The sequence below is a fragment of the Octopus sinensis genome, linkage group LG2 (genome assembly GCF_006345805.1).
Source record: "Octopus sinensis linkage group LG2, ASM634580v1, whole genome shotgun sequence".
In the NCBI taxonomy this organism is placed as follows: domain Eukaryota; kingdom Metazoa; phylum Mollusca; class Cephalopoda; order Octopoda; family Octopodidae; genus Octopus; species Octopus sinensis.
This window is the reverse complement of record NC_042998.1, coordinates 137577480-137591933: the sequence shown is the minus strand read 5'-3', so window position 1 is coordinate 137591933 and position 14454 is coordinate 137577480. Positions and strand designations below refer to the sequence as shown.

Below are 14454 nucleotides of genomic sequence, written 5' to 3'. Positions count from 1 at the left end.
ATTTTGATGTTGATGTACTTGACTCACTAGGTCTCCTCAAGCACAGCAGGTCACCCTACAATCCCAGGTTAGCACAGCAGGCCATCCTCTGAGCCATGAACTCACTTCATTTGTTGGGTCTTCACAGTCACAGCATATCTCCAGAGGTCTCGGTCTTTCGTCATAGCTTCTTTGAGGCCCAACGTTCAAAGGTCATGCTTGACCACCTCATCCCATGTCTTCATGGGTCTACCTCTACCCCGGATTCCTTCAACAATTTGGGAGTGGCACTTCTCTCCTCATCCATCCATAGTACATGACCATACCAGCGCAAACGTCTCTCCTGCATGTCACATCCAATGCTTCTTATGTCCAGCATTTCTCTCAGGTCAATACACTCTGTTGTGCATGCACACTGACATTACACATCCAGCGGATCATGCTAGCTTCATTTCTTTTGAGCCTACGCATGTCCTCCACAGTCACGGCCAATGTTTCACTGCCGTGAAGCATGGCACTTCGCACACATGCGTCAAACAATCTATCTTTCACTCTGAGCGAGAGACCCTTTGTTGCCAGTAGGGGAAGAAGCTTTCTAAACTTTGCCCGGCTATTCTTATTCTAGTGGTAACACTCTCTGAGTATCCACTCTCACTACTAACTTGGTCACTTAGGTAGTGGAAACTATCAATTTCTTCTAGTTTCTCTTTCTGGAGTGTGATGGAATCTGTTTTCTGAGTATCTGTGGTGTCTATTGCCCCTGTGCATCTGCTGCACACGAAAGCTATCTTCTCGGTTAATTTTCCTTTGATGTTGCTGCACCTATTATGTATCCATAGCTTACACTGGGTACATCTTATGGAGTTTCTACCTACACTTTTTCTACAGATCGAGTGGGTGTGTGATGAGTTTGCCCTCCTACTTACTAGAACTTTCGTCTTTGCTACATTGACTCTAAGGCCTTTTGATTCTAAACCTAGCTTCCACACCCAAAATTTCTTTTCTAGTTCCAGTAGTGCTTCTGCTATGAGAGCCAGGTCATTAGCATAGAGGCGCTCCCGGAGCAACCTGTCTTGAATTCCTCTGTTATTGCCTGGGGGGGGGGGGGCTATGATGAATAAAAGAGGACTGAAGGTTGAACCTTGGTGGACCCCTACTTCTACCCAGAATTCTTCACTAAACTCATTGCCAATCCTAACCTTACTAACGGCTTCTCTGTATAGGGCCTTTACAGCCCTTATTAACCATTCATCAATCTCCAGTTTCCGCATCGTCCACCAGATAAGAGATCGGAGGACCCTGTCAAAGGCTTTCTCCAAGTCCACAAAAGCTAAGTAGAGGGGTTTATCTTTAGCTAGGTATTTCTCCTGAAGTTGTCGAACCAGGAATATGGCATCAGTGGTGCTTCTACTCGGCACAAAACCAAACTGCATCTCATCTAAGCAGGCTCTCTCCCTGCTGAGATGGGCTATGACCCTCTCCGTGACCTTCATCACCTGATCCAGCAGTTTGATACCCCTGTAGTTATTTCTCTCTAGAGCATCACCTTTACCCTTGTAGCAGTTGACTATGGTGCTGCTACGCCAGTTGTTGGGTATGACTTCATCATGAACTACCTGGTTTACAATGCAGGTGACTAGGCCATAGCCCACACCACCAGATGTTTTAAGCATCTCAGCAGTGATTTCTGTTGGGCCAGGGGCTTTTCCTGGCTTCATACCCTTAATTGCTTTATCTACTAGGGAGCTGTCTATTCAGATAGCTGATTGCTTTATCTATTAGGGAACTGTCTATTCGGATAGCAATTTGTGTTTTATTTTAATTTATATGTCACTTGCTTTATGCTGACATTCTTTGGATGTTCCTATATGACTGTTGCAGGAACACTAACTATTCAATACAAGAGTAAGAACATAAGACAGTTTTGGTACTGATTGAGTAGACCTATCATTAATGCTCTCTGTCTTTTTACTTCATACATGCTATATGCATGTCTACATTATCTAATACCTTTTTTTTTTTTTAAATAAGTAGGGTGTGGTTTGAAGGAAATTTGACTTTTTCTTTCTGAATATCGACCTTTAAACTAATTGAGAAATGTTTGGCAATTGTTATCTGTAATTGTATATTAATTAATAAGTATTAGTTCTGTAATATGTAAGTTACTACTATTTTCATTCACTGCCTTGGTAGAAACTATTTCTTCTATATTCTGGTTGCTGTTTAGCTGCAAGGGTGCTTTGCTTGTATGATTCAGCTGGCTGTCTAACCAATGATTGTCAGCTGTCTATGCATCTCTGTTGAACAGTACAGTCACAGAACATACAGTTCAGTAACTTTGTGATAACAGCTTTGTGTATGTGTGCATGTGTGTCTATAAAGAATAAAAATATTCTTTAAAATTAACAAAAAATACTTTTGTGCAAAGTTCACAGAAAGTGCTCAGAGCTGTAGTGTGTGTGTGTATGTGTATCCTTCAAAGCAGGATCCGCATGTATTAAAAAAATCCCAGATATTTAAAACAAAAACTACTTTATTATAACAATTGCAGTGTGGAAGGTGTTTATAAGCCATTTAAGAAACACACAAAACCATTAGATTCACTTCATTTAAATTTAATTTGTCAAAATATTTTTCGTCGCTTTGAGACCGCAACCTGTTCACTGACAAAGCTTTGTGCAGCACGAAGCTTTGTCAGTGAACAGGTTGCAGTCTCAAAGCGACGAAAATATTTTGACAAATTAAATTTAAATGTTGAAGTGAATCTAACGGTTTTGTGTTTTCTTAAATGGCTTATAAACACCTTCCACGCTGCAATTGTTTTCGTTCCAACACACGATCTCAGATGAAGTCACTCGCTATGCAAGTACATCTCCATAATACTTTATTATATAACCTGGTATTATCTGGAAGTAGGATTTCAAGAATATTGTAGTGGCTGAGGCATCATAAACAATAGCGGAGTCTCTACGTTTGTATATTTTATATATATGTTGCTCATCGGAAATTTATTTTAAAATATATGCTTTGATTTATTTTCATGTTTTATCATTTGCATTACTTATCCACCTCTTTGATCCTTGAACATAATTACGACTACTCTCTTATCATTGCAGTGGACACGAACAACTTTTCCTGTTGAATCCCCTACTTCCAGTGGTTTATCATCTCCAGCTCCTAAGCCAGTCAATTTTGAATTCTCTAAGCCAGTAGCTACTGACCCTGTGAGTAACTAAAGTGCAGAATTTGGAAATCATTATTCTTGTGCTCCAAACACCATACTGACTACATTTTCAATGCTTATATTTTTAATTGGCTAATGTCTAAGTAAAGAATTTTGACATTTCTTCTATTTATGAGATACAGTGTTGCATAATAGTCTTGTCTTGGGCCCTCAACTACTGATGGAATCAAAGTGGGCATTGTAACATATTGTAACCCCAGTTTTTTCTTCACTCAGTTGTGCCAGAAGTTGGGTCACTGATATTGCCTGTCTATCTTTTCCGCTGTCTGCTTCTTCTTTTCCCATCCACAACTCATAGAAGAAATGGTCTTTGCAAGGTCACTGGATCTTCTTATATGGTTATACCATCTTTGTCTTCACTGTTGTGCAGTCTTCATGGGGCTAATGTAATACTGGAAGGTTTCATGAACTTGTTTATTTGTGATGTGATCAAAGTACAAAATGCCTAAGATGTTGCAGGAGCATCTCATCTCTAGCACCTCTGTCTTCTGAATTTCTGTCCTGGGGTGTCTCTGCCATATCTTGCATATATGCAGGAAGATGAAAATATTGGTGCATTGACATTCTTTCTCACCTCTGTGAATATTTATATCCTAATTTTAAATGTGTGGCAAAAGATAATTAATTGTATGTAATACTATTACTAAAGAACAACAAATAAGAACAAAAGTGACTCTTAATGCTATGTTAGTGTTTTCGAAGGCTGTCATGACTCTAGCATGAGGCAGTTGTTTGAGTTACGATGCAAAATCGAATCAAGTCACTTGCTAAACCAATACAATTTCTGAAAATGGAAGACATATTCCACTTAAAAGAAATGATTAAGGCCATTGGAAAGGCATTCAGAATGAAAATAAATTGCTCTGAACACAATATACAAAGAAGCTCACTTAAAACAAATTGTAGTTGGCTCATTCAGTAGACTGATGGTTCCTATTTGATCATCAGTCCTGCGTAATGTTTGTGGTGCACAGTGAAACAAAACCATGTGGTTGCAAAGCAAACTTCATAGCCACACAGCCATGCCTGTGCCTTATGAAATAAGTTTTTAAATTTCATCTACCAGCAATATATTTACTGATGTTTGAAATTTTTGTTTATTATATCTATTTGCAACCTTAGTTTTCCATATATTATGTTTTGTATAGGTAAAGTATATTACATTCTAAATTGAATTGTTAGAGATGATATTTTGTTTCATATTTCATCACCATTTCTTTGTTCCTCATACTATATAAGGATTCCAAGATAATCCATCCGGTTGCACTTCGAATGTCTCCTGATGGCCACCCCATTCCCCCAGAAATTACTGATAGAAACAACTGGACAGCTGCAGGCACAGCAACAGGTTAGTTCACACACACACACACACATGTATATATATATATCAACCTTTCTCTTTTTTCTCTCGCTCTCTTTTTCTGAAAATGTTTTCTTTACCTTATTGACAGTATGTATGTCCGTGTGAGTGAGTATGTGTAATGATATAATTTCATATTCATTATCATGCCATTTATTATCATTATTATTATTAATAATATTATTATTGTTATCCTCTTCATTCTTTCTATTTACAAAAAAAAAAAAAAATCTTTATGCATGTATTCCCCAATGAAAAGAAAGATACAAGAATCACTTTATCAACCACTTCAGATATTCACTTTTGATATCAAAAGTTAATATCCAGTATCTTGAGTGTAGCTAAAAGTGGGTGAAGGGGCATTTTTTTTTCTCATAGTACTTTATATATTTTAAAGAAGAGAAAACTGAAGGGCTACCTTGGGCAATGCAAATTTTTAACTATATCACTTTTCAGCACATTTTACGTTTATATTATTTTCTTTATATATCTTTTAACATCCATCTTTTATGCTGGCATATATACTTATTTATTTATCCTAAACAGTTTCCTTTGTGTAAATATTTTGAGCCTTTTTTTATTTTTAATTTTACAAACAAGGTCAGTTATTTTGCTTTCTGCATAGTATTACAGTTAGAAGGCCTTATCTGGTTGCAGTATTATTGTAGAATACTTTTATTTTTATATTCTTTTATTGGTTTCATTCATTGGGCTGCAATCATGCTTGGGCATTACAATGAAGGGTTTTAATCAGTTATACAGTACTGGTGCTTATTTTTTTGACCTCTATTTTTCAAACTGGTAAGTTACAGAACAATGGGGACATAAATAGACATAGCTGGTTTAAAAAAATTTTTTTTTAGAGAAACAAATGGTGTAAACTTAAGTACACACACACATATGTTGGGGCTTTCATGTAATTTCCGTCAATCACTTCTACTCATGAGACATTAATCAGCTTGAGATTACAGTAGAAGATACTTGCTCAAGGTGTAGAATAAAGAAATTAAACATGGAATCACATGGTTGCGATGTGAACCTCCTAATCACACAGCCATGTCTGTATCTTTTTGTTTTCTTTTTTTGTATACCTATTTCCTTCATTATAAAAGAAAAAAAAAACTCTTGACAGTTCGCTATTGTAATCCAGCTAAATCAGCTATAGCATTTAACATTTTGATGGCCATCTAATTTTAATGCCAGTTTTTAGGGTTATCTTTCGAAGCTACAGGATCAAATAGCATTGTCCTAATGTCAATGCTTCTGTTTTGAGTTGGATTGGATTGCCTAAGTTCAGTCCACTACAGGATGAAGGCCTCAGCATGTTCTTTTCTCCAACCATGGTCTGATGTGTAGGCCATGAATTTGAGCTTGAGATCATACTGGTTTGATGAGCCCACTCTGTTACACTGGTTTGACATGACTTGGCAGAGGGGTGGGGATTTTATACTCCTACCCAGTAGTAGTTAAGTTGATTATACCAGTTCTGTTTTACAAGCAGGTTTGACCTGATAGAGTCTACTATACTTTTGCTAATTGTTTTAGGTACCTATGTATTTGCAATGACAGAGACACTGTCTCAACTTCCCCATCCTTAATCCAGCAGTACCTCTAATTGGAGAGTGGGACAGAGGGTGGGCTGTACTAGCCTTTGAGTGGGATTCATTTCTGCTGAGTAGAGGGGAGCAGTGTGATATGTAGTGCTTTGCTCAGTGACACTACACACTGCATGATTCAGTGATTGAACTAAGGACTAATATAACCATTTATATAAAGTTACTGACATTAGTAATACTAGCAGAAAGACCACCCTCCTGGCAGTTTTCTGCTAACCACTTGATAATATTTTCACATTTGATTCCCAATTCTAATAATTTTTATGATATTTTACATCTAATTATTTCTTTGTATAATAGTGTTCACTTGCTTGATAAATATTGCTTTCATTGTTTTATCACAGTCGTAATGTCTCTTTTTTAAACAAACATCACTGTAGTCCAATGACATAGGGAGAAGCAGTTTGTCAAGCTCTATCTTCTCCTCAAAGCAACATAGAAATTTCAATTCAGCGGTCCATCTGTAAACTTTGCAGTGTGTGTGTGTGGAGGAGGAGAGAGAATATTGCAAACAATGAATGAAATAAACATGAAATGAAAAAATTGTATAAATAAAAGGGCATTACTACAGATGTATAAGCCCCCGATTTTGTTGCCTCATAACATTCCCAAAAATGGATACTTTTTAACAAAATTTTTTACAAATACCACTTAGATGTTGTGGCTTCAGAGTATATAGGGATTTATGGGAAAGAATTTTTCCAAGGGGGTGGAGAGAGGAGTCTTGGAAAATTCATATGTTCTGACTTTTTCCCCTCATAATTTTCAGGAAAATGGATATCTTTTAATGAAAGTGTATCCAATCCCTTTCAAACTGCATAGATTACAATTATAAAGAAATTTGTAAGGAAAATTTTTTCAGGGATTTTATACCTGCAGGCTTACCAAAGCCTTGTGAGTGAATTTGGTAGATGGAAACTGTGTGGAAGCCTATCATATTTACATATAAATATGTACTTTTCTCCCTTCCACTGCTTGTTGGTTTATGTACTTATAATTTAGTGGTTTGACAAAAGAGACCAATAGAATAGTACCAGACTTAAAAAATAAGTACTAGGGTTGATTTGTTTGACTAAATCATACAAAGTAATGCCCCAGCATGGCTGCAGTTCAGTTATTGAAAAAAGTAAAAGATAATAATTATTAAATGCTACAACACTTTTTTTCTTTGATTTTTACCTCAATTAAATTGCTTTCACTAATAAAGAGATTGATAAGTTGTTCTTCCATCTTTCTTTTTATACTCTTTAGTGTCTGTGCGTGTGCATGCTGATACACATGCACCTGCTATTGTGCCAAAACCACATGTGTCCTCCGAGATAGATGTTAGCTCTTAATGTATTTTTCTGTTTTTCCTTTAATTTAGTCATTGTGTGGTTTTATTTGTTATTTCTGTTAACCGTATATTAAATAATTTACTTTGAAGAGAAATGTTTCCATTTTTATTTATTTTCTTTCTTTTGCTTTTGTTCTTAGCAAATGCTTTGTTATAAATAATTACAATTTCCTTCATTTGTACAAATAGTTTTGTTTCGAACTGTTGTCTGTCATCTTAGTCTCTACATCTCGGTTTAACTTTGAGACATAAGTATTTCATCTTTTTAATAGTAACATTTTTAACATAACAGCTGTTTTTGCTACAACAGTAAAGACTACGAGAGAGTTTTTAGTGTATTAAATGGAATTTTACTAATTTATGTTATTGATATAAGTTTTTGGTCTAAAGAAAATCTTACATAGGAAATATATTGAAGATTTCTTAATAAAATAAACTAGTTACAATATGTATAAAAAAATTTGAAGTTATTTGAATTTAATATGCTGGTCGTTCTCTCATGTGTCTGATTAACTGATGAAATATTTAGTTTTGTCTTTTAATTTGGTTATTTTTTTTTATTGTGTAGGTTGATTATTTAGTTGCTTTGGAATATAATAATCTGATCACCATAAGGTTAATAGGAATAAGACCAAAATAAATTTGTTTTTATATTGAAGGAAATGGTTTTTCTAAAGAAGTATTTTCTAATACATTTTTCGGAAGCATCAGCTATATTCATGTGATTTCTTATGGAATGTCAGATTCTAAAATGTTTTGAAAAGGTTTATTTATTTTGACTCTGGCGAATACTTATGTCTCATTTATTCAGTACTCTGTTGAAAATTTTAGAATTTGCAGATATTATGTTGGTGGTGTTCAGTTGTGTTATTCCTTTTAATCAGTTAATTGTTCATTATTTCATTAAGGATTTCCATCAATGTTTTTATACATTTATTTATAAAAATTTAAAAAAATGTATTTTCTTGTAGAAGCTGTTCAATTTCATTGTCTGTTTTTACTGTTTATTTCCTACTTAGATGTCTGAAAGTTAATTACATTTCTTAGATGTTTTGTATATATTTACTTGGTTTGATCAATGCAGGTGTTTATCATTTAAATCCTTATCTAAAGCGGTATTGGGCTACTTTTGGGATGTACAGAGCCTCAAAGTCATTCCAAGGAATCCAACAATTAACAGGTATTTCAGCTTCACTGAATCCTATTCTCCAATGTCCATCCTCATCTCATCAGATGTGGCACTGACACTCATTGTAGTGGTCCTAAAGCTGTTATATATATGTGTGTGTGCGTGCGTGCATATATGTGTGTGTGTATGTGTGTATATATATCTTTAAACACTCAATCCACTGCCTGTTAACTGTGGCACTATAACTGTAACTGTTTCCTGTGGTCTCAACACCTGTAGCTGTTCATCTGGTCACTTTATTGTAAAGTCTTAGTTTATCACTGTCATCAACTCGGTATCTCTGTCTGTTATTTATAAGTGTCTCTTTGTGTTCTGTGGATTATATATAATTGTATAATTTCATAAATATTTAAGTGGATGCATTATATTTGATAATATATTAGTTGTTGTTTTGCTACTTGTTGTATTGATTATTTATTGAATAAATGATGACATTAATGATGGCTAAGATCAACGCGTGTTAATGAGGTTGTGAAAAATATAGTGTAAAAAAAAAAGAAAAGAAAAATCCTAATGGTAGTTCAATATATCAAGTGAAAGGCTGTTTGTTTTGTTCGTGGATGTGTGCTAGTTGGGGTCATAATTTCTTTTATGGAAATAATTTTATTGAAATGATTAAAAAAAAAAAAAATAGAAGAAAGTTAGTAAGCAAAATTTCATGCTACAAATATGTACATATTCATACACACACGCACACATGCCCATACACATGTACACACTCACATACACTCATACACATTCACACATACACACACACACCCTCGTACACATACACACACACTCAGTCACACCCACATTTACACACATTCATGCACATGCAGAGACTCTCTCTCTCACACACACCACATAAATCTTTGTAGGTATCATCTTATGTATAGTACTGGAGAAAAACCTGTTGTTTGTTGGATTTGTCAAACTCAAATATGAAAGAGAAAGTAATTTCAAAGTGGTTTATTGTTGTTTTTGATAATGCATGCAATTTATTGAAGAAATTCCATTGTTTCTGAATCTCTTATGATGTATTTCAACTTTGATAGCTATTACAATTTCATTTGTCTCAAGTATCCGAACTGCCAATACTTACATCCTGAAAAGTCTATAACTTTACTTTATTGTTAAATCCTAGTTGATATTTCAGACCTACTTCATTTTGCATGTGTTAATTTAATTTGTGTTGCCAATAAAGCTTAATGTTTTCTGTTGTGATAATGCTTCAGCTCTTCTAGGCATTTTGAAAAAATTAGGTCTGCACTAAATTGTTGCAATCGTACTAGGTATCCAGTGAAGCATTTAGGAAGTAAACAAATCAATCTAGCTTCATACAACTTCTTACTAACTTAATCTTAAATATATACTTAACATTAAACATCACAGGAATATACATATATTATTGTTTTATTTTAAGATAATGAATTCATTTTCAATTTACTTAGGTAAATATTTTGATGTAATTAAAAAACTCATGTATGGCTATGTGTATATGTGTGAGTGAATATATGTGAACTAATGTATGTAAATATATGTATGTATGTGCGTGTGTGAGATATGTATATATATATATTTTTTTTCAAGTTACTTGTAAGTGTGAATGCTACTGATAGGTAATCAAGTACAATCAGTTACATGGTTGTATTGAGTGAAACTAAACTAGCACACCCACCAAAACATCAGACTAGCTAAAAGTTTGGTTGAATCCAGTGTGTAGTGGTCTGAACATCGGTCTAGGATATAAACTTGAAATTCAAGTCTACACTATCTTGAGAGTCAGACTGTAACATAAACTTGTTATTGTCAGATTTCCAACTAAGGGTTTCTCACTGATTTGTGAGTGCTAAGGATAGCAGAAGGCTAAGTAAACAACTCTGACAAAATTATCAGAATAGAACTTCACAGATGGTTTCATGTCAAAAACTGCCAAATCTCTGGTTCCTCCTGCAATCAACTTTGACTATGTTTGTTGGATCCAGTTGATTTTGGACAAGATGGGGTGGATGCTATTTATCAAGTTCTTTAAAACTAGGTTATGAGCAAGATATTATACCCTAGGTCCAGCTGATGTTAGAACTGCCAATAGATTTCAGGTTTTGTTGCAGTGATCAGAATATTACACCTGTCTGCAACAATGAAGTACTGCAATTTTTCTTTCAGGGTCACAAACAAAATGTAGTATAGGTGGGAGCAGTTATGACTCACTGGTTCTCAACACAGCTGCATTCCCCATACAAGTGTGTGTTGTCACAGTTATGGTGTTCATTGATAACTTCTAGGTAAACATGGTTTGTGTGAATAATTGGCTATATGCCAGAAACAGATATTGGAACTTGATGCAGTCCTCTAGCTTGTTGGATCCTATCAAACCCTCCAAACCATGCCAGCATGGAAGACGGATATTACGGGATAATGATGATGATGTGTCAGCTTGTGCACTTAGTTTAAAGTTTTCCTGCTTGAAATCTCAATAATCTTAAAGCAGCTCACTCCTTACCATCACAGATTATGTATCTGCAATACCACTTCAGTAGTGAAATGAAATATAAAAAAAAAAAAAGACATATAAAAATCATATGTTGGTTGCTTGAATGCATTTGATCATAAATAACAATATTCTGTAGATCAACTTGAATAGATCTAATAGTTTTTAATTTATGCACAAGGTCATAAATTGTAAGAAGGAATTTTCACCAACTTCAGTAGTTTTTTTATTTAAAGTGTCATATAGCAAAGATTATTTCTTAAGCCCTTTGCTCTCTATGGAGCATGGGCCATTGACAACTTTACTCCGTTGTTCTCAATTCTGGGCTGTGTTTTCCTCTCCCAGATTTTGTTGGTTTTGAATTATCATCAATGCTTCTGTTGCTTTGCTTTTTTCTGGGTAAAGGCGTTGACGACCCTATGCAAATCCATTTTTGCTGTTGAGAAGTAGTCTATATTAGTTGGGTCTCTGTCCTTCCTCCTGCTCTACATGGGAAACCCTACCTTGAGTTTGGATTCAGCTAATGTAGCTCTCAGACTGCAACACAAGCCACCAGACTGCAACAAAGATTATTAGTTAACACTAATTCTATTTTTGCCCAAATTATGACACATTACTTTGGTTGGTTTACTCAGGCAAACTGAAGGTAACTGTTATACCCACTCCACATCAAGTGAATAGAAATGGCTTTTGTTACAGCATCTATACAAAATTGATAACTTTTAATAAATCATCATATCCATGCACCATGAAATAGTTTATATGTAGATACGTGCGCGCGTGTGTGTGCATGTGTGTGCTGATCATTAAAACAATAATATGCATGCTACATATGAGTTTGGTTAAAATGAAATAATCTAAATTGTATATAAATATATAATAACTATGTTTATGTTGACATAATAAGTATTATATAGTGAAAACTTTTCCACAACATAGGCATTCAGAACTATTATTGTCTTAAAATAAATTTTATAAACTCATTGAAAATGAGAAAATTTAAAATATCTTTTGTTGTAAGGAATTTTTCTAGAAAGTAGAAAATGTTAGGAATTATTTTAACTAATCAAAAATATAACTCTTAATTTTGTTGTACTTTTCTTTATTTTTAAAAAAATTTTGTAGCGTTATATTGTTAAGTTAAATATATTTCTTTCAGAAGAAAACCCATTAGCACAAGTAGTTTTGATCATAAAGATAACTCTTGTCTATATTAAATACTTTTTGAGATTCATGAAGTGATGAAATAACCTAATTATTTATACTTCGAATTAAACTTAAAGTAAATTTGTTAAAAGATGCTAAAACCCTTTACTTAATGAATTATGCTACCAAGTCCTCTACTTGTTTGGATTTTCAGATCTGGCTACTGGTTGTTGTAACAGTGCACCAGTTGTCTGTGGTGACCAGCACGATGCATCTTCGCTGACAACCAGTCCATCGTCCAAACAACCATCACGAATGTCGTACAGCGTTGAACCCACATCGCTTAATGACTTGTCTGCTGCTATCCCAACTGACCACTCCTCACCCATGTCTCCCAAATCAGTCCTCCCATCAGTCAGCACTTCCTTGCACGGCCGCCCCAGACCAGTGGCAACCAAGAAAACTGCCCCAGGTACGCGTTCAACTATAGCTCCACTAAGCATAACAGTTCCCTCCTTTAACACAGGCCATTGTTATGAAAGGTAGCATCAAACAAGTCCCCCATACATATCTTCCCTCTTTCATTTCTTTCTCTCTCTCTCTTTCTCTCTCTCTATCTTTCTGTCTCCATACCCATCTCCTTTCTTAGGTGCTACCAAATATACTTGGTGTCAACTGTGCTCCAGAATGAACGCGTTGCTTGGAGCTGTTGTTTTCCTGCATGCATTTTACTGGTTAGTTGGGTTTTGTTTGCTTGCTGTTTATTCTGTGAATATCATTGGCAGCCTCCTTGTTCATTAGTTTTCATTATTGTTTACCCTTTTGTTTTATTTTATTTTATTTTATTTTTATCTATTGTTACATTGAAAAACTATCACACTGTTTCCTTGATAGCTGTTTAAATTTTTGTTTTTCTTTGTATTTTTGTATGTATTATACTTTTTGTTCTTATTTCATTAATAACTCTTCTTATTTAAAAAGAAAAAAAATTTAAATACAAATGTACAATTTTAGTTTGATGGTTTAATATATATATATATATATATATATATATATATATATACACACACACACACATACACACACAAAACATTTTGGTTGTGTGCAGAATAGTATTTTGGTAATAAGATGAGCCAAGAAGAAATGAAGAAATTATTCTTTAGTTTATTCATGTACAAGTACAGAAAGTTTTCATATTTTTCAAGGAAATGGAATGGAACAAAATAAAATAAAGTATTTGTGTACTACAGTGAGTGATTGAGAATATTGATTTCAAATTTTGGCACAAGGCTGGCAATTTAGGGGGAGGTGGTAAGTTGATTACATCAATCCCAGTGTGCAACTGGTACTTATTTTATCAACCTCGAAAGGATGAAAGGCAAAGTAAGCCTTGGTGGAATTTGAACTCAGAATGTAAAGATGTATGAAATGCCACTAAGCATTTTGTCTGGCATGTTAACAATTCTGCCAGCTTGCCACCTTAGTGCTTGAGAATATTGTGTGTGTGTGTAAACAGGAAAGTAATATTTCAAACAGAGTATGGCTGTGAAAATAGCAGAAAGATTGGGTATTTTACTCTTATATGACAGAAAAAGTTGTCAGCAGATGAATCCGTTTTCTATTGTATAAGGGTAAAATACCCAATCTTTCTGCTGATTTCACAGCTATACTGCATTTGAAATATCACTTTCCAGATTGTATGATACATTTGGCACTTCCAAAAATAAAAATAAAAAGTTTGTTTACACAGCGCAGGAGCGGCTGTGTGGTAAGTAGCTTGCTAACCAACCACATAGTTCCGGGTTCAGTCCCACTGCGTGGCATCTTAGGCAAGTGTCTTCTGCTATAGCCCCGGGCCGACCAATGCCTTGTGAGTGGATTTGGTAGACGGAAACTGAAAGAAGCCTGTCGTATATATGTATATATATATATATGTTTGTGTGTCTGTGTTTGTCCCCCCTAGCATTGCTTGACAACCGATGCTGGTGTGTTTACGTCCCCGTCACTTAGCGGTTCGGCAAAAGAGACCAATAGAATAAGTACTGGGCTTACAAAGAATAAGTCCCGGGGTCGATTTGCTCGACTAAAGGCAGTACTCCAGCATGACTGAA

General features: G+C 34.8%; 1 protein-coding gene across 13 annotated transcripts in view; it reads left to right on the top strand.

Moving 5' to 3' along the window:
* Nucleotides 1-14454, top strand: part of LOC115232554 (ralBP1-associated Eps domain-containing protein 1) — a 139448-nt gene that overhangs the window by 96354 nt on the left and 28640 nt on the right. For 6 of the 13 annotated variants that reach the window (XM_029802501.2, XM_029802497.2, XM_029802498.2 and 3 more), the window contains 4 exons: nt 3096-3203; nt 4463-4571; nt 8620-8715; nt 12558-12815. In XM_029802501.2, coding sequence (XP_029658361.1) covers nt 3096-3203; nt 4463-4571; nt 8620-8715; nt 12558-12815 — 571 coding nt within the window. The remainder of the gene's footprint in view (nt 1-3095; nt 3204-4462; nt 4572-8619; nt 8716-12557; nt 12816-14454) is intronic. The other 7 variants (XM_036499669.1, XM_036499690.1, XM_036499686.1 and 4 more) reach the window with 3 other exon arrangements.